The 25,743-nt window shown below is 46.4% G+C and overlaps 2 protein-coding genes across 7 annotated transcripts in view; one reads left to right on the top strand and one right to left on the bottom strand.

Annotated features, from left to right (window-relative positions):
- The window catches only part of CCDC30 (coiled-coil domain containing 30), a 687,183-nt gene extending 664,498 nt beyond the window's left edge, over nucleotides 1–22,685 (bottom strand). For 2 of the 5 annotated variants that reach the window (XM_063942948.1, XM_063942949.1), the window contains exon 1: nucleotides 22,100–22,676. In XM_063942948.1, the coding sequence (XP_063799018.1) occupies nucleotides 22,100–22,108 (9 nt within the window). In that variant the 5' untranslated portion in view covers nucleotides 22,109–22,676. Of the gene's footprint in view, nucleotides 1–22,099 lie in introns of all 5 variants that reach the window. The other 3 variants (XR_010188622.1, XM_063942945.1, XM_063942947.1) reach the window with 3 other exon arrangements.
- A 17-nt stretch (nucleotides 22,686–22,702) lies between these two features.
- Nucleotides 22,703–25,743, top strand: part of UTP3 (UTP3 small subunit processome component) — a 135,040-nt gene continuing 131,999 nt past the window's right edge. The window contains exons 1-3 of one of the 2 annotated variants that reach the window (XM_063942950.1): nucleotides 22,703–22,785; nucleotides 23,192–23,283; nucleotides 24,623–24,707. In XM_063942950.1, the coding sequence (XP_063799020.1) occupies nucleotides 23,267–23,283; nucleotides 24,623–24,707 (102 nt within the window). In that variant the 5' untranslated portion in view covers nucleotides 22,703–22,785; nucleotides 23,192–23,266. Of the gene's footprint in view, nucleotides 22,786–23,146; nucleotides 23,284–24,622; nucleotides 24,708–25,743 lie in introns of those variants that run through there. The other variant, XM_063942951.1, reaches the window with a different exon arrangement.

The raw sequence follows: 25,743 nt of genomic DNA, 5'->3' as shown, positions 1-25,743 counted from the left end.
TTTTCTCTATCGTCCTAGTGGATGCTGGGGTTCCTGAAAGGACCATGGGGATTATACCAAAGCTCCCAAACGGGCGGGAGAGTGCGGATGACTCTGCAGCACTGAATGAGAGAACTCCAGGTCCTCCTTAGCCAGAGTATCAAATTTGTAAAATTTTACAAACGTGTTCTCCCCTGACCACGTAGCTGCTCGGCAAAGTTGTAATGCCGAGACCCCTCGGGCAGCCGCCCAAGATGAGCCCACCTTCCTTGTGGAGTGGGCCTTTACAGATTTAGGCTGTGGCAGGCCTGCCACAGAATGTGCAAGTTGGATTGTGCTACAGATCCAACGAGCAATCGTCTGCTTAGACGCAGGAGCACCCATCTTGTTGGGTGCATACAATATAAACAACGAGTCAGATTTTCTGACTCCAGCTGTCCTTGCAATATATATTTTTAATGCTCTGACAACGTCCAGTAACTTGGAGTCCTCCAAGTCACTTGTAGCCGCAGGCACTACAATAGGCTGGTTCAGATGAAATGCTGACACCACCTTAGGGAGAAAATGCGGACGAGTCCGCAGTTCTGCCCTGTCCGAATGGAAAATCAGATATGGGCTTTTGTAAGATAAAGCTGCCAGTTCTGACACTCTCCTGGCCGAAGCCAGGGCTAGTAACATGGTCACTTTCCATGTGAGATATTTTAAATCCACCTTATTTAGTGGTTCAAACCAATGAGATTTTAGAAATTCCAAAACCACATCGAGATCCCACGGTGCCACTGGAGGCACCACAGGAGGCTGTATATGCAGCACTCCCTTAACAAAAGTCTGGACTTCAGGAACTGAAGCCAATTCTTTTTGAAAGAAAATCGACAGGGCCGAAATTTGAACCTTAATAGATCCCAATTTGAGACCCATAGACAATCCTGATTGCAGGAAATGTAGGAATCGACCCAGTTGAAATTCCTCCGTCGGAGCACTCCGATCCTCGCACCACGCAACATATCTTCGCCAAATGCGGTGATAGTGTTGCACGGTTACTTCCTTCCTTGCTTTAATCAAAGTAGGAATGACTTCTTCCGGCATGCCTTTTTCCTTTAGGATCCGGCTGTCAAAGTCAGAAAAATATCCCTATACATGCTGCCATATTTGCACCTCACGCTGGTCCGCGCTGCGCATGCGTACGCTCTCCCGTGAAGGCGCATACCCGCAATAGCGTGCACCCGCGGGCGCACGGTATGCGTATTTACGGTAGAGTTTATGTAGTCGTAGCGTGCGACTCATTCGTTACACATTTTCATAATTAATGTAGTTTATAGATCATGATCCCTTTAATAGTTCCTGAAAGTTTGGTTAATATAGAACGTCCCTGAACGGAGGAATCCCTCTTTGTATTGTACGAAGGGTCTAACAGGAATCATATAGCAGTGTTTGGTACCCATCGGAAGAGTATTTAATTAACAATATTCCGGTGTTGGTTTGGAGCGTATTAATCGCTCGTGCGGGTAGTTATGGACATAAGAAGTTTATGTCCATTTCTATTATTTACTCATACTCAGGTATGCGGCGGGAAACCCAGTTTCCCACCCACCTGAGCTGTTTGAAATCGTCACAGCCCACCTGTACGAATTACCCAATGACCTTTTGTTATGATGCGAAGCCGAATTCCTGTGTCCAATGGACGACAAGATTGTAGGGACCATTAGATTGCATTGTGTGTGGGGCATAAATAGGCAGGCCGACCACATCCAGCTCTCACTCTTCAACGGTTCTCATTGCTGAAAATCGGGTGCTGGATGTCCAGGCGCATGCGATCGTTTCCCCTTGTGCGTAAGTTTTCTCTCCGTAATCATTGTCTTACTGTGAGCCAATTTCTCTCATCTCTTTCCATTTCTCTCTCTCACTCCTTTCTCTTTTCTCTCACATCTCCCCTAGACTAGTATTGAATTGTATTAGATAGTATTGTATATCGGTTAGGAAGAATCTGTTATATTGTAGTGTATCATTTGTACTGTTATTCTCTTTTACAAGTATATTAGATATAATACAGTTAATAGGCTTTGGACCCTAAACCCGTATCTGTGTATTTCCTATAGTGTTGTGTTCACTTGAGCGTCGGTGACGCTCAAGCAGCTTTGTAGTTAGTCAGGTTACACAAGGTTGCACTTACACCCTGTATTCACATTAAGGTATTCTGTGTATTACATTGGTAAAAGGTTTAGACATAAAGGTATAGCGTTGTGAGCGTCTGCGCCGCTGGTGATCTCCTCGTGGTCTCGAGCGTCCGCTACGCCATAGCGAATCATTTCTCTAGTCATAGCCAACAACGTGCTGTCCTGTGATCACTGGGCCGTGAGCGAACGTGACGCTTGAGCGTCTCGCCCACAGCTGAGCGATCGTTACGCAACTAGCGTATCCTTACGGTACTTCTTAAGTAAACAGCGTACAGTGTTCTTAGACTTCACTAAGGGTTGTTTATACGACAAAAGAATTTAGTATTGTCAATTGGGGACTCGTCCTGTCCTTCTCATATCTGCACTAGGTAGATCAGCAGACATTATCCCCCAGCAAAGGGTGGGAGGTTGTCTCGCAGTGCTGACGGGATAAGCGTCTGCTTCGCTTAGATAAAGAGTGCTGAAGGAATCCGGGAACCGGAAGTAAGAACAAAACGCTTGTGTCTTTTAAAACTGTTTATTTCTCTTCTGTCTTGCGTATACACGCACGCATACATATATATCTGCATTTCTTTTTCAATTTCGTATATCACTATTCCTGTTTGCCAATTTTTTATAGTTGATAGAAAGTGCTAAAAGAGATTTGCTGTTATTTCATAATAGAGGTAATAGTTAAAGTATAGACCAACACACGGCTTGTCTGGGAGATAAGGCAGTCAGTGTGGTGGGCGGTAGATGATCAGGGATCATCTACATTGATAAAAGTAGAAATTGTGTTACGGTGGATCTTTGTTTTGCGTACACGTGTCTCTAACAAAGACTAGCGTACGCAATCCAAAGGCAGACACACGCAGCGTACATTACGCAACGTAGCGTCCGGTTACGCCCACGTAGCTCAAAGTCACGAAAAGTCGAATTAGCGCAAAGCGATAATTAACGCACAGCGGTAGATAACGCGACGCGGTAAATAACGCAAATCTATTTTTGGAAAAATCGGAAATTTAGTTTAACAGATCCTGCTCCTAATTGGTAACACAGCTGGGCTGAAGAATAATTTCTGCGCAGAAATAGATATATAAATGAAAGTGTACATGTGTTGAGTGAGTGTGTTTTTGTATACAAGTTTATACAACTTAGAGGTTGAACCAAAAGAAATCAGGTAGGACATACGTGTAAGTGACATACACGGTGGCTAAGGAGGCATCCTTGGTTAAATAATATTTGAGCATTAGAGTATAGCGGACCAGTACAAGACCAGGAGGTCAGACCAGGAGGTCATACAGACAAGACCAGGAGGTCATAAGGAGACAAAGAGGTCCGCTATAAAGGTACAAGAGGCACAACCCCGGGGGTTGGTGCAGAACCCATATAGGCCATAAGCTCTTGCTGAAGGAATCGCGGCCGGAAACATCGATTCCACTGATCTCTCAGTACATAACAGGTAGTGCTTATGTACTGAACGATTGTACCGCACGTAATTGTGTGCAGTAGTTAGTAATCTGACCTAATACCATTAGAGTAAAGTGGTCACAAACGCTATTTGTACATTCTGACGTGATTTGTGTAATTTTTTATTTTTAAAGGGAAGTTCGCTGGTCACTCAGGAACTATCTAACAACCCCACCTTTACTGGAAAGAGTAAGTGTCCTGCGGGTAACCCTCATATGTTCCAGTAAACAGAAGGTTCTTTCTGGTAGGGCCCTGTATCGAGTACGCCAGCACCATATCGGTGTGATCAGGTCGTATTGGTCGAGGTGGGCGAGTGAGTGGGGTACTCGGTAAACCGCCACCGCCGGCCTATTTTGAATAATTTGGTTTGCTGTAAGGGTTCGCTGAAGACCGTGATATAAAGATCAAAGGAGTAGTAAGCAACACCTGCAGATTATGGGGGCCAATTGTTCAGGTAGGGGGCGATCAACCTCGGTTCGGGTTGATTCAGAGAACCGACCAGTCGGGTCGGCAAGATACATCATGTGTGAAAAATACGGAAGTCACACAGAGGTTTTATGTGATGAATGGGAGAGAATGACTGTACAAGACAGGGACAAATTCCCAAGAATAGGTAGCTTCAGTCCAGAAGTGTTACAAAATTTAAGGAGGAGGATATGTCTCATAAAATCAACAAAGAGACGAATTCAGCATCATGATTATTTACAGTTATGGCACCAGGAAGGTGAGATACAGAGAGGTTTGGCTCTGGCGGCGGGGGCTGGCCCTAACAGAAAATTGATTGCCACAGCCCCGCCACCACCATATATAGTAGGAGAGAAGTTGATTGCGGAGAGAAACGCACTGGGTTGTAAAACACAAACACTTAGTAACCCTGTAAATGTTAATGATGTTAACCAAGTAACTCATGCAATTATTAACCCGTGCAAGTTGTACCCTGTTTTGAACTTTCCTCAGGAGTGTGATCAAGAAGACAATTCAGCAACAATTTCAGCTCTCTCTCTCGCAGCCACTATAGCAGAGACCACAGTAGGCACAGCAACACCCACGAGATTAGCAAAGGCCCCTAGCGGAGGGATAGGTGAAGTCGTGTCAACGGGTAAGTACGGCACCATGCACTACACTGAAACAATCTCACCACAAGTTGTAGAATCTACACAGAATGAGGTTGTTAGAATTGCTCCTGTAAGGGTAATAGCAGTTCCCAATGGAAAAACAGATGTGTCTGGAGCCACTCCCATAAGGAACATTGCCATGTACACTCCATTTTCCCGAATGGAATTAAGAACAATAGTGTCCGAATTTCCTGACCCCAGGAAAGACTTAGTTGCTAGCCAAAAATACATCAGGGATCTAGGTAACACTGTAGAACCCAACAACAAGGATTGGCAGATACTGCTGAGAGCTTGTTTACCTTCAAATGTCGACTCAGTTCAATTCTTGGCTGATTGTGGACTAGATAAAGATGTACCGCTTTCAGATGTGTACAACAAGGATAATGTAAAAAGGATAAATTTACAGCTAAAGGAGTATTTCCCAGCCGTTGTTAAATGGAACAAGATATTCTCCATTAGACAAAAAGAGTCCGAAACGGCAACAGAATATTTCCACCGGGCACTATTAGAAATGGCAAAGTACACTGGAATAGAAGACATTAAGACCAACCCAAACCATCAAGAAGTAGCAGTATCTGTACTGATGGATGGTTTAAAGGAAACATTAAAGACTAGGGTCCAGACCACGCAACCATGTTGGCGAGGTCTGTCAGTGTCCACATTGAGAGAGGCTGCTATTGATCACGACAGAAACATCACTAGGCACAGGGAGTCGCAAAGTGATAAGTTGATGTCAGTAAGTATACAGGCGCTGACCACAAGGCAGCCTGCGTATGTACCACCGAATCCTGTGGGTAAGTCAAGTGTAATAACATGTTTTTCTTGTAACAAACAGGGACACTATGCACGAGACTGTAGAACAAAGATTGTACAAAGATCTTTTCAACCCCCTAGACAACGACACGACACACGACATTGGGAGCAGGGTCCACAGAGGCGGAGTTTTGAGCCACATACAGGAGAAACAAAAAGATATCCCCCGAACAGAGACTGGCATGCCTCTGGTAGTTCCCAACTAACTCCCTCACAAGTAGTTGCTGCCAGCGGGATTCAGGGAGGTCAGCATACCCAATAGGGGTGTGGCCATACCTGTAATCTGCAGCCAGTTAAATTGATTGCCAGTCTTGGAAGTGAACCAGAGATTGCAATCAACGTGGCTGGTAAAACTTTAAATTTTCTTGTAGACACAGGGGCGGCCAAGTCAGTGATAAATTCGACAGTGGGCATGAGAACCACTGGTAGGACAGTTCCAGCCATGGGAGTAACAGGAGTAGTCCAGCACTACCCTGTTAGCAAACCAGCCGAGATTACAATAGGGCCTTTGCATACCAAGCATTCCTTTTTGCTGGCTGCATCTGCACCAACTAATCTCCTGGGTAGAGACTTACTATGTAAAATGGGTTGCGTCATTTATTGTACTCCTGAGGGTGTATTCTTGGACATTCCTGAGAATCACGCTCAGGAAGTGCGAGACATGTTAGACTCCCCATCAAAATTAATGTCACATACCATTATGACAAATAGGAATCCATCCCAGGTAGAAGAGATGACATCTCAGATACCAGAGTCACTTTGGACAAAAGATGGACAGGACACTGGATTAATGGCAAACGTAGCTCCAGTAGTTGTACAAGTAAAAGATGGTAGGATAGCTCTAAAAATCCCACAGTATCCTCTGAAGCCAGAGGTGGAGTTAGGAGTTTTCCCAGTAATAGAACGCTTGCTACAACAGGGCATTCTAGTAAGAACGTCCAGCACAGCAAATAGTCCCATCTTCCCTGTTAAAAAGAGTGGGGGGGAGGGGTTACAGGCTAGTGCAGGATCTAAGGGGGATTAACAAAATAGTTGAGAGTCAGTTCCCCGTAGTGCCTAATCCAGCTGTCATCCTAATGCAAATTCCTCCCACTGCCAAATTTTTCACTGTTATTGACCTCTGCTCCGCTTTCTTTTCGGTACCTCTGCACCCTGACAGCCAATATTTGTTTGCATTCACATACAGAGGAGTCCAATACACGTGGACTCGACTACCCCAAGGTTTCATAGATAGTCCAAGTATATTTTCTCAGGCTTTGCATGATTGTTTACAGTCTTTCCAACCAGAGAGTGGATCAGTATTGATACAGTATGTGGATGATTTACTACTGTGTTCTGATTCATTGGAAGCATCCCTGAGGGATACGAAACAGCTCCTGTTTCATCTTTCAGACACAGGACACAAGGTTTCCAAAGACAAGTTGCAATTATGCCAAACTAGGGTAAAATATTTGGGACACTGTCTAACACAAGGACTGAGACACCTGACCGCTGATAGAATCCAAGCAATTAGAGACATGACTCTACCACAAACCCAGCAACAGATCAGGACGTTTTTAGGAATGTGTGGGTATTGCCGTAATTGGATCCCAGGGTTTTCCATATTGGCGTTACCTTTGCAGGAAATGGTCTCCTCAAACAAACCTGATAGGATTTCGCATACTGACGAATCCGAAACAGCATTTGAGAGACTCAAACAGTGCCTAACGCAGGCGCCAGCACTAGGTATGCCAGACTATGGGAAACCCTTTGAACTATACGGAACAGAAAGTGCTGGTTGCGCAGCAGGTGTACTAACCCAAAAACACGGTGACGCCAGCAGGCCAGTCGCATACTACAGCGCTCAGCTAGACACGGTAGCGCGATCCCTCCCCACATGCTTGCGTAGCGGCGATAGCATTGCTAGTGACAAAAAGCGAAGATGTCGTGCTAGGCCACAACCTCACAATCCATACACCACATGCGGTATCTGCCTTATTGAATTCTGCCCAAACCAGACACGTCTCATCAGCAAGGTTTACAAGATGGGAATTGGCATTAATGGCCCCAGTAAACATCACCATAAGGAGATGCAGCGCATTAAATCCTGCAACATTTCTCCCAGGTGTGCCTGGTCAGACACAAAGGGTGGAAGGTGAGAGTGATGGGGAAGGAGGATTTAATACAAAGGAAGATACACATGATTGTATGGAATATTTGACCCAAAATTTTACCGCAAGGCCTGACATCAGTGACAATCCACTGGAAGATGCAGAACTCACGTTCTACACTGACGGTAGTTGTCATAGACAGTCAGACTCGGGAGACTTGTGTACTGGATACGCAGTCGTAGATGACCAAGACACCATAGAAGCGGAACCGCTAGGCCCACCTCACTCAGCCCAGGTTGCTGAACTGGTCGCCCTAACCAGAGCATGTGAATTGGCTAAGGGTAAGTCAGCCAATATCTACACCGATTCTAGATACGCCTTCGGGGTAGTACATGATTTCGGAGCCCTATGGCGCCTCAGAAATTTCATGACGGCAGCTGGTACACCGATAGCGCATGCAGCTTATATAAAAAGGCTTCTAACAGCGATACAGGAACCCGACAGAGTGGCTGTTATCAAATGTAAAGCACACACATATAGCCAAGACCCAGTATCCCTTGGTAACAGCCGAGCAGACGAAGCCGCAAAGCTTGCAGCTGCTACCCCCATACAGACAGACACCACACAACTGATGGTATTTAATACCATCAACACACAGAAGTTGTGTGAGATGCAGAATTTGTGTTCCACACAGGAAAGAGCAGTCTGGAAGGCAAAGGGATATGGCCAGGAGTCCTCAGGGCTCTGGACGGATGGACATGGTAAACCAGTGGCCCCCAGGGCATACCTTCCATGTCTGGCTGAAGCAGCTCATGGGTTGACCCATCTAGGCAAGGAGGGAATGTGCAAATTGGTAAGAGCATACTGGTGCGCCCCAGGATTCTCCTCTCATGCGAGTAAAAGAGCAATGTCATGCCTTACCTGTCTGAGAAAGAATATTGGAAAAGCAATACCTACAGAACCATCCCATATCCCACCTGCCGGCGGCCCTTTTCAGGTAATACAAATTGACTTCATTCAATTACCCCCATGTCGAAATTTGAAATATGTACTTGTCTGTATAGATGTTTTCTCGAATTGGGTCGAAGCATTTCCAGCAGCTACAAATACCGCTATGTTTACAGCTAAGAAAATTGTACAAGAATTTGTGTGTAGATATGGTATCCCTAGGATAATCGAAAGTGATATGGGTACCCATTTTACAGGTGATGTCTTTCAAGGAATGTGTAAGTTGATGGGAATTGATAGCAAGCTGCACACTCCGTACCGTCCACAGGCGAGTGCGAAGGTCGAAAGAGTGAACAGCACTATTAAAAATAAATTGAGTAAAGCAATGGCAGAGACAGGATTGACGTGGCCAGAAGCTTTACCCATTGTTTTGTATAGCATCAGAACCACTCCCAGGTCCCCTCTTAACCTGTCCCCTTTTGAAATTCTGTTTGGTCGACAACCGCATGTCATGATTAACCCTCAGGATGATTTGAAATGTAACAATGAAGTAACTGTAAAATACTTGATTAACATGAGTAAGCAGTTGAGGAATCAAAATGATAATCTAAAGTTGGTGATTCCTGATTTACCAGATAGTAATTGTCATGACATTGAACCTGGGGATTATGTAATGATACGAAATTTTCTACGCTCAGGTTGTCTTATTGATAGATGGGAAGGACCATACCAGGTCTTATTGACTAGCACCACAGCATTGAAGGTTGCTGAGAGAGAGACTTGGGTCCATTCATCCCACTGCAAGAAGGTTGCTGATCCAGAGAAGTCCCGTGATAAGGAACAGACGGTAGAGGTTGTATCACTGGAGTGTCTGTTCCAGGAGGACTGAGGCGGCACCTGAGCCTTGAAGACCGAAAGCAGTTGTCGACTCCCCAATCCCTTTTATTGTTTTTCTCCACTTCCCATCCCCTCTCCCTTGAAATTTCTTTTTCCCCCTTCTCATACTTCTCCATTTCCTCCTCAAAGATGGACTTGCCCCAAGAGACTGTGATCCGGATTTTCCTGTTGACCATGATGTTGACCAGAGCAGTCTGTTCCGGCGAGAGTACCATAGAGGTCGAAAGAGGTTCTGGAATGGGTTCCGATTATGATGATGGAGGCGTAGTTTTCCAAGATCAACCAAACCAACAAGCAAAGGCGAGTATCAGAAAACGATCCGATAGAAGAAATTGTGATGGATTGTTAGCCGAAGAAAACTGTATCTGTAGGCTTTGTGACAATTTGATTGAAGATGGATGCATAAAGAAATGCCAATCCAGTTTTAATATCCATATGGACCGGCATCCATTGAGTGACTATCACTCCTTAGTGGGTAACGTATTAAACCAAACAGATTGTTGGGTATGCTCTCAAGTACCTCAGGGTCATAGCAAATCAGGGCTAGTACCATTTCCTTTAACGTTAGGGGAGGTACTTGAGCTAAGTGGTGGGAGACCGGTGGACCGGAGGTTTAACATCTCCAGCCCTCCTAGTTTGAAGCTCCACCAGTACCATGTGGATAGGTCCCTCTTATGTTTTAATATCTCCAATCCCCGTAAGCCGGGAAATTGGGAAGTGTCATGGAGCAACCTTACCATGACCTTTTCGCATAGAGCAGATAGAATGCCTACAGATACAGAGCTTGTACGCCACATAGCCAGTAGAGGAAAATCTTTCAGGTATAGATATACCTTAGGAAATAGGATTACTAGAGTTGGAGAGGTATCACCAGGATACTGTGCACATATCGTACAAACTGATACGTGCATTAAGCAGATGGAAGAATTAGGGTCAGGAGAGTTCACCTGGAAGGTGTGTAACATGGTAATGTCCTTCTCCGTCCCATATGTTCTCCCCGATGATGCATATTTCATATGCGGGAGAAAGGCGTACAAGTGGCTTGCCCCAAACTCTGAAGGATTGTGTTATATTGGAAAAGTATTGCCTGAAGTGATGACTATAACACATGACAAAATGAAGGACATACACCGTGGTGCCCAAGCTCCTTATACTCACACCCATTACGAGCACCGAGTTAAAAGACAACTGTCAGAAAGGTTAGAGCATCCGGCCTCTGATCTTATCCATGAATCCACCGGGATTCAGGTTCTGGTAGCATTAGATTTCACTCGCACCGCTCGAGGAGTGATGAATTATAGATACATTTCCGCACTCGCCAATTTGTTAGATAATATCACTGAAATGTATGATGACACGTTTAGATACACTGGAAGAGAACTCCAAGCTTATAAAACAGAACTGGTACAGCATAGGATGGTTCTTAATTATCTTACAGCAGTAACAGGCGGATATTGTGTTACATTGGCAACACAGTACGGCATAAAGTGTTGCACGTATATCACAAATAGCACCGAGGATCCGGTAGAGGTCATAGACCAAAAGATGGACGACATTCTGCAATTAAAGTGGGAATTTCGTCGAAAACACAATCTCACCCTTGCTGCTGTAGGTAATGAGCTGACTGGTTGGGTGTCATGGTTGAACCCGCGAAATTGGTTCTCCGGTTTAGGAGACTGGGCTCAAGGAGTCATAATGGATGTTGGAAAGTTTCTACTATGTATCTTGGGTGTTGTTATATCTATTGGATTGATATTTAGATGCGGGCAGGCTTTAATGAGGTGCAAACAAAGTACAAAAGTGATGAGCTTGAGGAGTGAGGAAACCGTAATTAACCTGGATTTGATTTATGACCCAATGATAGAAACCAGGATGTGATGAAAATGCGATTATACGGTCCGTTTCTTTCACCTGTTTTTCTGCTTTTCTCCAAGATACAAAGACCCCCTTTTGGACGAGGAAGTTGATGAGACACTATACAGACAACAGACAAGCACCAAAGATGAAGTTTTGACCACTTGAGAAATGGACACTTGATGAACTTTGCCATGGATCCCCAGTTTCCCTAGTATTTTTAAACTCACGCTAGCCCAACATTTTTTGTAAATCTGATGGCACTGACAAAGCTTGTTGCTCATGCCTAAGGAGCAAAACAGCGCAAAGAAGACGACTTTCAACTGATACCGAACAAAACTTCGACGACAGATGTACATTTACCTGACATAGAATATCATTGCATTTTCCATAAGTGTTCTTCATCTTCATCTCTACAACCCTCAGGTAATAACACACATAGGATAGGGAATACAGGCACAGATATCAGCAATCACATATTCCCCCATTCATGTATCATCAACTAAAATGTGCTCCCCATTTTGTTACAACCACAGCCGAAAAGAGCTCGGTAAAGTTTGACAGCCCATCCACAGACCCGTACCACGGGATAAGAAGGAATTCAAATGTATACTTCGCAATGCCTCGAAGCTTGATTTAAAACACGTACGGCACGATGATACATGACCCCCAAACACGGATTCATACACACATGCTTCTGCTATCTCACTAGGTCATACCCTTTTCCTACCTTCTCCTCTCCTCCCCTACCCAACCATGTAAATGTATTAACCCCTGACATATATTTTTCTCCTTTTGAAATGTTTTAGAAGGTGGCAGTTATTATTGACTGCCAAAGGGTGGACTGTCAAAGTCAGAAAAATATCCCTATACATGCTGCCATATTTGCACCTCACGCTGGTCCGCGCTGCGCATGCGTACGCTCTCCCGTGAAGGCGCATACCCGCAATAGCGTGCACCCGCGGGCGCACGATATGCGTATTTACGGTAGAGTTTATGTAGTCGTAGCGTGCGACTCATTCGTTACACATTTTCATAATTAATGTAGTTTATAGATCATGATCCCTTTAATAGTTCCTGAAAGTTTGGTTAATATAGAACGTCCCTGAACGGAGGAATCCCTCTTTGTATTGTACGAAGGGTCTAACAGGAATCATATAGCAGTGTTTGGTACCCATCGGAAGAGTATTTAATTAACAATATTCCGGTGTTGGTTTGGAGCGTATTAATCGCTCGTGCGGGTAGTTATGGACATAAGAAGTTTATGTCCATTTCTATTATTTACTCATACTCAGGTATGCGGCGGGAAACCCAGTTTCCCACCCACCTGAGCTGTTTGAAATCGTCACAGCCCACCTGTACGAATTACCCAATGACCTTTTGTTATGATGCGAAGCCGAATTCCTGTGTCCAATGGATGACAAGATTGTAGGGACCATTAGATTGCATTGTGTGTGGGGCATAAATAGGCAGGCCGACCACATCCAGCTCTCACTCTTCAACGGTTCTCATTGCTGAAAATCGGGTGCTGGATGTCCAGGCGCATGCGATCGTTTCCCCTTGTGCGTAAGTTTTCTCTCCGTAATCATTGTCTTACTGTGAGCCAATTTCTCTCATCTCTTTCCATTTCTCTCTCTCACTCCTTTCTCTTTTCTCTCACATCTCCCCTAGACTAGTATTGAATTGTATTAGATAGTATTGTATATCGGTTAGGAAGAATCTGTTATATTGTAGTGTATCATTTGTACTGTTATTCTCTTTTACAAGTATATTAGATATAATACAGTTAATAGGCTTTGGACCCTAAACCCGTATCTGTGTATTTCCTATAGTGTTGTGTTCACTTGAGCGTCGGTGACGCTCAAGCAGCTTTGTAGTTAGTCAGGTTACACAAGGTTGCACTTACACCCTGTATTCACATTAAGGTATTCTGTGTATTACATTGGTAAAAGGTTTAGACATAAAGGTATAGCGTTGTGAGCGTCTGCGCCGCTGGTGATCTCCTCGTGGTCTCGAGCGTCCGCTACGCCATAGCGAATCATTTCTCTAGTCATAGCCAACAACGTGCTGTCCTGTGATCACTGGGCCGTGAGCGAACGTGACGCTTGAGCGTCTCGCCCACAGCTGAGCGATCGTTACGCAACTAGCGTATCCTTACGGTACTTCTTAAGTAAACAGCGTACAGTGTTCTTAGACTTCACTAAGGGTTGTTTATACGACAAAAGAATTTAGTATTGTCACGGCGTTCAACCGCCATGCCGTCAAACGCAGCCGCGGTAAGTCTTGAAACAGACAGGGACCCTGCTGAAGCAAGTCCCTCCTTAGAGGTAGAGGCCACGGATCTTCCGTGATCATCTCTTGAAGTTCCGGGTACCAAGTCCTTCTTGGCCAATCCGGAACCACTAGTATCGTTCTTACGCCTCTTTGCCGTATAATTCTCAATACTTTTGGTATGAGAGGCAGAGGAGGAAACACATACACCGACTGGTACACCCAAGGCGTTACCAGCGCGTCCACAGCTATTGCCTGCGGATCTCTTGACCTGGCGCAATACCTGTCCAGTTTTTTGTTGAGGCGAGACGCCATCATGTCCACCATTGGTCTTTCCCAACGGGTTACCAGCATGTGGAAGACTTCCGGATGAAGTCCCCACTCTCCCGGGTGAAGGTCGTGTCTGCTGAGGAAGTCTGCTTCCCAGTTGTCCACTCCCGGGATGAACACTGCTGACAGTGCTATCACATGATTCTCTGCCCAGCGAAGAATCCTTGCAGCTTCTGCCATTGCACTCCTGCTTCTTGTGCCGCCCTGTCTGTTTACATGGGCGACTGCCGTGATGTTGTCCGACTGGATCAACACCGGTTTTCCTTGAAGCAGAGGTTCTGCCTGGCTTAGAGCATTGTAGATTGCTCTTAGTTCCAGAATGTTTATGTGAAGAGACGTTTCCAGGCTCGTCCACACTCCCTGGAAGTTTCTTCCTTGTGTGACTGCTCCCCAGCCTCTCAGGCTGGCGTCCGTGGTCACCAGGATCCAATCCTGTATGCCGAATCTGCGGCCCTCCAATAGATGAGCACTCTGCAACCACCACAGAAGAGATACCCTTGTCCTTGGAGACAGGGTTATCCGCTGGTGCATCTGAAGATGCGACCCTGACCATTTGTCCAACAGATCCCTCTGGAAAATTCGTGCATGGAATCTGCCGAATTGAATTGCTTCGTTAGAAGCCACCATTTTTCCCAGGACTCTTGTGCATTGATGTACAGACACCTTTCCTGGTTTTAGGAGGTTCCTGACAAGCTCGGATAACTCCTTGGCTTTTTCCTCCGGGAGAAAAACCTTTTTCTGAACCGTGTCCAGAATCATCCCTAGGAACAGCAGACGAGTTGTCGGCATTAACTGGGATTTTGGAATATTCAGAATCCAGCCGTGCTGTTTTAGCACTTCTTGAGACAGTGCTAATCCCCTCTCTAGCTGTTCTCTGGACCTTGCCCTTTTTAGGAGATCGTCCAAGTATGGGATAATTAATACGCCTTTTCTTCGAAGAAGAATCATCATCTCGGCCATTACCTTTGTAAAGACTCGAGGTGCCGTGGACAATCCGAACGGCAGCGTCTGAAACGGATAGTGACAGTTTTGTACAACGAACCTGAGGTACCCCTGGTGTGAGGGGTAAATTGGAACGTGGAGGTACGCATCCTTGATGTCCAAGGACACCATAAAGTCCCCTTCTTCCAGGTTCGCTATCACTGCTCTGAGTGACTCCATTTTGAACTTGAACTTCTTTATGTACAGGTTCAAGGACTTCAGCTTTAGAATAGGTCTTACCGAGCCGTCCGGCTTCGGTACCACAAATAGAGTGGAATAATACCCCTTTCCCTGTTGTAGAAGAGGTACCTTGACTATCACCTGCTGAGAGTACAGCTTGTGAATGGCTTCCAAAACCGTCTCCCTTTCGGAGGGGGACGTTGGTAAAGCAGACTTCAGGAAACGGCGAGGCGGATCTGTCTCTAGTTCCAACCTGTACCCCTGAGATATTATCTGCAGGATCCAGGGATCTACCTGCGAGTGAGCCCACTGCGCGCTGAAATTCTTGAGACGACCGCCACCCGCCCCCGAGTCCGCTTGAGAAGCCCCAGCGTCATGCTGAGGCTTTTGTAGAAGCGGGGGAGGGCTTCTGTTCCTGGGAAGGAGCTGCCTGTTGGTGTCTCTTCCCCTTTCCTCTGCCTCGTGGCAGATATGAATATCCCTTTGCTCTCTTGTTTTTAAAGGAACGAAAGGGCTGCGGTTGAAAAGTCGGTGTCTTTTTCTGTTGGGGAGTAGCTTGAGGTAAAAAAGTGGATTTCCCGGCTGTAGCCGTGGCCACCAAATCTGATAGACCGACTCCAAATAACTCCTCCCCTTTATACGGCAAAACTTCCATATGCCGTTTTGAGTCCGCATCGCCTGACCACTGTCGCGTCCATAAACTTCTTCTGGCCGAAATGGACATAGCACTTACCCGTGATGCCAGTGTGCAGATATCCCTCTGTGCATCACGCATATAAAGAAATGCATCCTTTATTTGCTCTAAAGACAGTAAAACATTGTCCCTATCCAGGGTATCAATATTTTCAATCAGGGACTCTGACCAAGCTACTCCAGCACTGCACATCCAGGCTGTCGCTATAGCTGGTCGTAGTATAACACCTGTATGTGTGTATATACTTTTTTGGATATTTTCCATCCTCCTATCTGCTGGATCTTTAAGTGCGGCCGTCTCAGGAGAGGGTAACGCCACTTGTTTAGATAAGCGTGTGAGCGCCTTGTCCACCCTAGGAGGTGTTTCCCAGCGCGCCCTAACCTCTGACGGGAAAGGGTATAAAGCTAATAACTTCTTTGAAATTAGCATCTTTTTATCGGGGGCAACCCACGCTTCATCACATACATCATTTAGTTCTTCTGATTCGGGAAAAACTATAGGTAGTTTTTTCACACCCCACATAATACCCTGTTTAGTGGTACCTGTAGTATCAGCTAAATGTAACGCCTCCTTCATTGCCAAAATCATATAACGTGTGGCCCTACTGGAAAATACGGTTGATTCGTCACCGTCGCCACTGGAATCAGTGCCTGTGTCTGGGTCTGTGTCGACCGACTGAGGCAAAGGGCGTTTTACAGCCCCTGACGGTGTTTGAGGCGCCTGGACAGGCACTAACTGATTGTCCGGCCGTCTCATGTCGACAAACGACTGCTTTAGCGTGTTGACACTATCCCGTAATTCCATAAATAAAGGCATCCATTCTGGTGTCGACCCCCTAGGAGGTGACATCCCCATATTTGGCAATTGCTCCGCCTCCACACCAATATCGTCCTCATACATGTCGACACACACGTACCGACACACAGCAGACACACAGGGAATGCTCTTAACGAAGACAGGACCCCACTAGCCCTTTGGGGAGACAGAGGGAGAGTTTGCCAGCACACACCAAAAGCGCTATATATGACAGGGATAGCCTTATAATAAGTGCTCCCTGTATAGCTGCTTTTATAATATAATTTTTGCCACTATTTTGCCCCCCCTCTCTTGTTTTACCCTGTTTCTGTAGTGCAGTGCAGGGGAGAGACCTGGGAGCCGTCCTGACCAGCGGAGCTGTGTAAGGAAAATGGCGCTGTGTGCCGAGGAGATAGGCCCCGCCCCTTTTCCGGCGGGCTCGTCTCCCGCTCTTTAGTGTATTCTGGCAGGGGTTAAATATCTCCATATAGCCCCCGGAGGCTATATGTGAGGTATTTTTTAGCCAAATAGGTTTTCATTTGCCTCCCAGGGCGCTCCCCTCCCAGCGCCCTGCACCCTCAGTGACTGCCGTGTGAAGTGTGCTGAGAGGAAAATGGCGCACAGCTGCAGTGCTGTGCGCTACCTTTAGAAGACTGAGGAGTCTTCTGCCGCCGATTCTGGACCTCTTCATGTTTCAGCATCTGCAAGGGGGCCGGCGGCGAGGCTCCGGTGACCATCCAGGCTGTACCTGTGATCGTCCCTCTGGAGCTGATGTCCAGTAGCCAAGAAGCCAATCCATCCTGCACGCAGGTGAGTTCACTTCTTCTCCCCTAAGTCCCTCGTTGCAGTGATCCTGTTGCCAGCAGGACTCACTGTAAAATAAAAAACCTAAGCTAAACTTTCTCTAAGCAGCTCTTTAGGAGAGCCACCTAGATTGCACCCTTCTCGGCCGGGCACAAAAATCTAACTGAGGCTTGGAGGAGGGTCATAGGGGGAGGAGCCAGTGCACACCACCTGATCGGAAAGCTTTACTTTTTGTGCCCTGTCTCCTGCGGAGCCGCTATTCCCCATGGTCCTTTCAGGAACCCCAGCATCCACTAGGACGATAGAGAAAGGTCTTACCGAGCCGTCCGGCTTCGGTACCACAAATAGCGTGGAGTAATACCCCTTTCCCTGTTGTAGGAGGGGTACCTTGACTATCACCTGCTGAGAAAACAGCTTGTGAATGGCTTCCAATACCGTCGCCCTGTCTGAGGGAGACGTTGGCAAAGCAGACTTTAGGAACCGGCGAGGGGGAGACTTCTCGAATTCCAACCTGTAACCCTGAGATACTACCTGCAGAATCCAGGGGTCCACCTGTGAGCAAGCCCACTGTGCGCTGAAATTCTTGAGTCGACCCCCCACCGCTCCTGAGTCCGCTTGTAAGGCCCCAGCGTCATGCTGAGGGCTTTGCAGAACCCTGGGAGGGCTTCTGTTCCTGGGCAGGGGCTGCTTGCTGCCCTCTCTTACCCCTTCCTCTGCCCCGAGGCAGATATGACTGTCCTTTTGTCCGCTTGTTCTTATAGGACCGAAAGGACTGCGGCTGAAAAGACGGTGTCTTTTTCTGTTGGGAGGGGGTCTGAGGTAAAAAGGTGGATTTTCCGGCAGTTGCCGTGGCCACCAGATCCGATAGACCGACGCCAAATAATTCCTCCCCTTTATACGGCAATACTTCCATATGTCGTTTGGAATCCGCATCACCTGACCACTGTCGCGTCCATAAACTCCTTCTGGCAGATATGGACATCGCATTTACTCTCGATGCCAGAGTGCAAATATCTCTCTGAGCATCTCGCATATAAAGGAAAGCATCCTTTAATTGCTCTATAGTCAGTAAAATACTGTCCCTATCCAGGGTATCAATATTTTCAGTCAGGGAATCCAACCAGACGACCCCAGCACTGCACATCCAGGCTGAGGCGATGGCTGGTCGCAGTATAACACCAGTATGTGTGTATATACTTTTTAGGGTAGTTTCCAGTCTCCTATCAGCTGGATCCCTGAGGGCGGCCGTATCAGGAGACGGTAACGCCACTTGTTTTGATAAGCGTGTGAGCGCCTTATCCACCCTAGGGGGTGTTTCCCAGCGCGCCCTAACCTCTGGCGGGAAAGGGTATAATGCTAATAACTTTTTTGAAATTAGCATTTTTCTATCTGGGTTAACCCACGCTTCATCACATACATCATTTAATTCCTCTGATTCAGGAAAAACTACAGGTAGTTTTTTCACCCCCCACATAATACCCCTTTTTGTGGTACTTGCAGTATCAGAGATATGCAAAGCCTCCTTCATTGCCGTGATCATATAACGTGGCCCTACTTGAAAATACGTTTGTTTCATCACCGTCGACACTAGATTCAGTGTCTGTGTCTGGGTCTGTGTCGACCGACTGAGGTAAAGGGCGCTTTACAGCCCCTGACGGTGTCTGAGACGCCTGGGCAGGTACTAACTGGTTTGCCGGCCGTCTCATGTCGTCAACTGATTTTTGTAATGTGCTGACATTATCACGTAATTCCATAAACAAAGCCATCCATTCCGGTGTCGACTCCCTGGGGGGTGACATCACCATTATCGGCAATTGCTCTGCCTCCACGCCAACATCGTCCTCATACATGTCGACACACACGTACCGACACACAGCAGACACACAGGGAATGCTCTTATCGAAGACAGGACCCCACTAGCCCTTTGGGGAGACAGAGGGAGAGTTTGCCAGCACACACCCAAGCGCTATAATATATATGGGAACAACCTTATATAAGTGTTGTTCCTTATAGCAGCTTAAATATATCAAAATATCGCCAAAAAATGCCCCCCCTCTCTGTTTTACCCTGTTTCTGTAGTGCAGTGCAGGGGAGAGTCCTGGGAGCCTTCCTCACAGCGGAGCTGAGCAGGAAAATGGCGCTGTGTGCTGAGGAGAATAAGCCCCGCCCCCTATTTCGGCGGGCTTTTCTCCCGGAGTTTTAGATATCTGGCATGGGTTAAATACATACATATAGCCTCAATGGCTATATGTGATGTATTCTTTTGCCATAAAGGTATTAAATATTGCTGCCCAGGGCGCCCCCAGCAGCGCCCTGCACCCTCCGTGACCGCTTGGTGTGAAGTGTGTGACAACAATGGCGCACAGCTGTAGTGCTGTGCGCTACCTTTATGAACACTGAAGAGCCTTCTGCCGCCTGTTTCCGGACCTTCAATCTTCAGCATCTGTAAGGGGGGTCGGCGGCGCGGCTCCGGGACGAACCCCAGGGTGAGACCTGTGTTCCGACTCCCTCTGGAGCTAATGGTGTCCAGTAGCCTAAGAATCCAATCCATCCTGCACGCAGGTGAGTTGAAATTCTCTCCCCTAAGTCCCTCGATGCAGTGAGCCTGTTGCCAGCAGGACTCACTGAAAATAAAAAACCTAAAAACTTTTTCTAAGCAGCTCTTTAGGAGAGCCACCTAGATTGCACCCTGCTCGGACGGGCACAAAAACCTAACTGAGGCTTGGAGGAGGGTCATGGGGGGAGGAGCCAGTACACACCACCTAATCCTAAAGCTTTATTTTTGTGCCCTGTCTCCTGCGGAGCCGCTATTCCCCATGGTCCTGACGGAGTCCCCAGCATCCACTTAGGACGTTAGAGAAAAGGGGATTCCGGAAGAGGTCATCCCTACTTTAATAAAGGCTAGGAAGGAGGTGACGGTAAAGCACTATCACCGTATCTGGCGAAAGTATGTGTCTTGGTGTGAGACCAAGAATGCACCTACGGAAGATTTTCATCTGGGTCGTTTTCTCCACTTCCTACAGACAGGAGTGGATATGGGCCTGAAATTAGGCTCTGTTAAGGTACAGATTTCGGCCCTCTCGATTTTCTTTCAGAAGGAATTGGCTTCTCTTCCAGAAGTCCAGACGTTTGTAAAGGGAGTGCTGCACATCCAGCCCCCTTTTGTGCCTCCAGTGGCACCATGGGACCTGAATGTGGTGTTGCAGTTCCTAAAATCACACTGGTTTGAACCGCTTAACAAGGTTGAGTTGAAATTTCTTACCTGGAAGGTGGTCATGTTGTTGGCCTTAGCATCAGCAAGGCGAGTGTCAGAATTGGCGGCTTTGTCACACAAGAGCCCCTACTTGATTTTTCATGTGGATCGAGCTGAATTGAGGACAGGTCCGCAATTTTTGCCTACAGTGGTTTCTTCATTCCATATGAATCAACCTATTGTGGTGCCTGTGGCTACAAGTGACCTGGAGGATTCCAGATCCCTGGACGTAGTCAGGGCCTTAAAGATTTATGTAGCCAGGACGGCTAGAATTAGGAAAACAGAGGCTCTGTTTGTCCTGTATGCTGCTAATAAGATTGACGCACCTGCTTCGAAGCAGACTATTGCTCGCTGGATCTGTAATACGATTCAGCAGGCTCATTCTACGGCTGGATTGCCGATACCAAATTCGGTTAAGGCCCATTCCACTAGGAAGGTGTGTTCTTCTTGCGCGGCTGCCCGAGGCGTCTCGGCATTACAGCTTTGCCGAGCGGCGACTTGGTCGGGGTCAAACACTTTTGCTAAATTCTACAAGTTTGATACTCTGGCTGATGAGGACCTAGCGTTTGCTCAGTCGGTGCTGCAGAGTCGTCCGCACTCTCCTGCCCGATTGGATGCTTTGGTATAAACCCCATGGTCCTTACGGAGTCCCCAGCATCCTCTAGGACGTAAGAGAAAATAAGATTTTAAACCTACCGGTAAATCTATTTCTCCTAGTCCGTAGAGGATGCTGGGCGCCCGTCCCAGTGCGGAAACTCTGCAAGACTTGTATATAGTTGTTGCTTACATAAGCGTTATGTTACAGTTGGAATCGGTCTTGGACCGTTACTGTTATTGTTCATACGGTTAACTGGTTATGTATGATCCAGGTTACATGGTATGATTGGTGTGGGCTGGTATGAATCTTACCCTTGGATTTCTAAATCCTGCCTTGTATTGTCCATCTCCTCTGGGCACAGTTCTCTAACTGAGGTCTGGAGGAGGGGCATAGAGGGAGGAGACAGTGCACACCCATAGTAAAAGTTCTTTTTAGGTGCCCTATCTCCTGCGGAGCCCGTCTATACCCCATGGTCCTTACGGAGTCCCCAGCATACTCTACAGACTAGGAGAAATAGATTTACTGGTAGGTTTAAAATCTTATTATTTAGTTTTAAACTGTAGCATCCTAAATACAACCTGTTGGCATCTATTTAAAATGAAATGTAGGGTGATACAAGTGAGGTAACTGATGCCACCAAAACCAATGTACAGAATTAAGACACTATGGGGGGAATTCAAATGTTTGAAAAGTAGGTTGGGTGTTTGTTTTTAACTGTCTATTAGATAGGAAAAAACAGACACCCGACTGACTTTTCAAGCAATTGAATCTCCCCCAATAACTCTTTGGTCTGCAAGACATTGCTGGAGTTAACAAGAGCTTTGAAATAATCCATTATTAATGTTCACACAAAAGAACAGGTGGCCAGCGTTACCTTATCCATGATAGTGTTATCTCCCAGCTTTCAGGTCCTCACCACAAGATCCATCCACAGTAACTGTATAGGGAGGGTGGCCAGGTCTCATCATGGTCCATGTCTGGTGCTCAGGACAAGGGGAGGCAGGTGTACACAACATGGGGCATGGGGCAGAGGAGGGCATCTGGGAGTTTGGATGGCTAACACTGCTCATCAAAAGGAAATAATCGGCACCATGGTGGTAATCAGCCTCGCAACACCCTGCTATGTACCCACCTAGGGCAAGAAGACCTGTGCCAAAGCCCCAAACCCCCTGCAGTTCACAACAGCTTCCCATAAGCCGTACCCATGCAGCCCATGAGCCAAAGTGCAGCTCTAGCCAGAGCTGCACAGACTCCCCTCCCGGCTCCTTACACCTCAGCCATCCGCTGGCGGGGAATAGGGATACCGCTGCTGCTAATGCTGAGACAGTAGTCGGAGCAACACAACAGTCCTCCTGCCCACTTCACAGAGCCAGTGATTCTCCTCCCCCTTCTCTCCATGTATAGGAAGACGAATGGTCGTCATGGAAACAGCTTGGATCCGACGAAGTGCTCCAGAAAATACTTCCCGCTGCAACAACAACCATACGGAACATTCCCCATACGTGTCATTCAGCCGAGCTGACTTAGGGGGAGATGTACTAAGCCTCGGAGAGTGATAAAGTAAATTGATTTTTTGTACTGTTATTCGGCAATCTACAGTACTCTCCTTCTGTTTATCTACATATTATTTAGAGCTCTATTATAGTTGTTATCCATTATCTTTTTGTATCTCAGTCTCTATGTAAAAAGTACTTTGCTGCTGTCCCTGCAGGGAACATTAAATAGTAAAAAGGTAAAATGTCAAGTGCCTTACTTATTAGTTACCGGTCCCAGTTAACATGCTACTCTATCCAGCTGTGTGGAACTACAAGTCCAATCTAGCCTGGCCTTACAGTGTTTAGAAGCTAGAGGTTGTAGTCGTGCAGCAGCCTGACTCCTTGCTGTCTGTGTAGTAGTGTGTTATACGTTATGATTATACGGCACGCTGAGGGAAGGGGAACCAATATTCACATTTCTCCTGTTGTAGGAGTGCGGCACTTTTGTAAGCACAGGAAGTGGGGCGCACATTGGCAGTGGAGCGTGGAGGAAGGGAGGAAGCAGCATGGTGAAGACCCGCAGGTGATTATTGGTGTGCTCCTGTTTAGTGATGATCCATTTATATGAATGTTACACGTGTTACTATCAGCGGTCATACGGCCATTTATCTGTATTTAATCCATGGTCTATTCCCTCTGCTCATCTCCTCTTGTGGGGACCTGGGGCCGATGTGCTTTAGTGATCGGGGGCCATAGTGAGTTAGACATCACATCTTGCCCTTTGAGCAAAAAACAGATGATCAATGATTTAGGGTAACCTCCTGCACTCCGCTGTATGTATAGGTGTTTAGTAGTGTCCACCCTTTAATCTCTGTGCTTTTCCATACGTCTAAAGCTGCCTCCTGTATATTTATATCAATATAAATATGAAATGTTGCCCCATGTATAAGGGAGACAATAAGGACAGGACTCATGGCGCTTTACAGGAATGAAAAACCAAAGCAAATAGTACAAAGATTAATACAGAATTAAAAAGAGAAACCTACAGAGCACAATAAGCGTAATGCAGGGTTGGTGCCGACATTTGGGGTAATCTTTTACACCCACAAAAGGTACCAGGTGAGGCAGACATATTGGGTGCACTACATAGGATTACCCTTGGTGGAAATGGGTCACACCTAGAAGATTTGATGCAAAATGGGGTGATTGCAGCGACCTAACACTAGGAGTCTGGTCCAAACATAACCATCAGGTCCATGCATGTGTTTTTCATCCCATCCACGAATGTACCAGGTGAGGCAGCCATGTTGGGTGCACTATGAAGGTTACCCTGTTGGAGATAAGCCGCACAAGGATCCAAGGCATATATGGGAACAACTAATATGATATACCCTATATTGATAAACCCACATGATGCACATCCAGCACCACATGGAGATATAGCATATGGTGGGGCGAAAGTACATGATACAAGATGGGGTCCATGAGGCAGCCAATAGTAAAAGCAGTATATAGCAGTAAGGCAGATTTGCAAATTATCACTTGCAATTCTGCCGAATGTTTATACGTGTGGCACTTGATATACTGGCTGTCGGGATCCCGGTGCTCAGCAGACCAGCGACGGGATTCCGACAACTATTCTCGCTCTAGTGGATCCACGACACCCCTGGAGGGAGAATACGCCACCCTGCCTGCAGTGTGGCGAGCGCAGTGACCCTGCAAGGGCCTCTTTTGTGCTTACTCCGCTGCCGGCATTCCGGCGGTCGGGATCCCGGCGACCGGTCACTCGTACTACACCCGTTTATGTTGCTACATACTGCTTCTACTGTCGGCAAAGCAAAAATTCTTAGAAATAAAGTCCATGTGTGTGTGTCCCACCGGCAACTCTGGCAGCATCAATGTAATATAAGTGTCTGTTGCAGGAACCAGCGGTTTAAGAAACCTAAAGTAGATGAAGATGTATATGATGCATCCCTGGCCAAGGCAGATGTGCCCTCAGCTAAAGAGGTAATTCTAAAATCTGGCAATGTAAAGTATTTCTTATTGATTTTCAACATTTGTATCTTAGAAACATCACATTTTATACAGTGTAATTTTATCTCTCTATATAAAATCTCTTTACTAAAAAGCCAAATATTGTAGAAAGGAATCCGTATTCACCTAACCTACCTTTTCTACAAGAAGTAAACAAACAGCATGTCTAAAAATATAAAGCTTTGTAACAAAAATGCTATACTTAGCTATATGATATACATACACTATGAAAATAAAGAACAGCTACATCAGATGCAAACAACCTGTGCTTTGACACCCAAATGTTAGGAGTGTCCCATACCTACCAACCTTTGCAGTTGCAGGCTCAGGATTTGCTGCACCGGAGGCAAGCCCGTGGGCGAAAAGGGGGTGTGGCTTCCCTGAGCTGCTGAGCAGCCCCCAGCTAACCCTCCCTGTACTGATAGATGCTGTGCATCTTTTTAGTGATCATCGGCAGAGCAGCGGTGATCACTGGCTCTCCCAATCTGCTCCCGCCCGCAGGAGGACACTGCATACTGTATGTCAGAGCTCCATTACCTGTGTATGCCAACAACATTAAAATGCTAAAGCATTGTAACAGTGTCACTGGTATAACCTTAAACGTGAAAAAAGAGAATGAACATCGCTAATGTAGTATCATAAATAAGAGGAATTTGGTACTTACCTATAAATCCATTTCTCTGAATCCACTCGTGGACACTGGAGAATCTATACTGCTGGGGTGTGAAGGAAGCAGACCGGAGGTCGCCCAATGTAATAATAATAAATATTATGCACAGCGGGCTCCTCCCCCGTTATGCCCCCCACCCCCAACCCTCCAGTTTGAAAAATTTACGGAGAGAAGAGGGAACATGAAAGATTAAAGCCACATGGGAAGGAAACAACCGTACCACAACGTCAAACAGCAACCGAGAACTACTAACACATTTACCAATCTTTTTGAAATAACTTTACAACAGGGTATCGCTCACCCTGGCAGCATGCCGCCACCCCCTTACAGAGCCAGAAG

Source organism: Pseudophryne corroboree, chromosome 10 (assembly GCF_028390025.1).
Source record: "Pseudophryne corroboree isolate aPseCor3 chromosome 10, aPseCor3.hap2, whole genome shotgun sequence".
In the NCBI taxonomy this organism is placed as follows: Eukaryota; Metazoa; Chordata; class Amphibia; order Anura; family Myobatrachidae; genus Pseudophryne; species Pseudophryne corroboree.
Note: the sequence above shows the minus strand (reverse complement) of the source record. Positions and strands in the feature narration are given on the sequence as shown.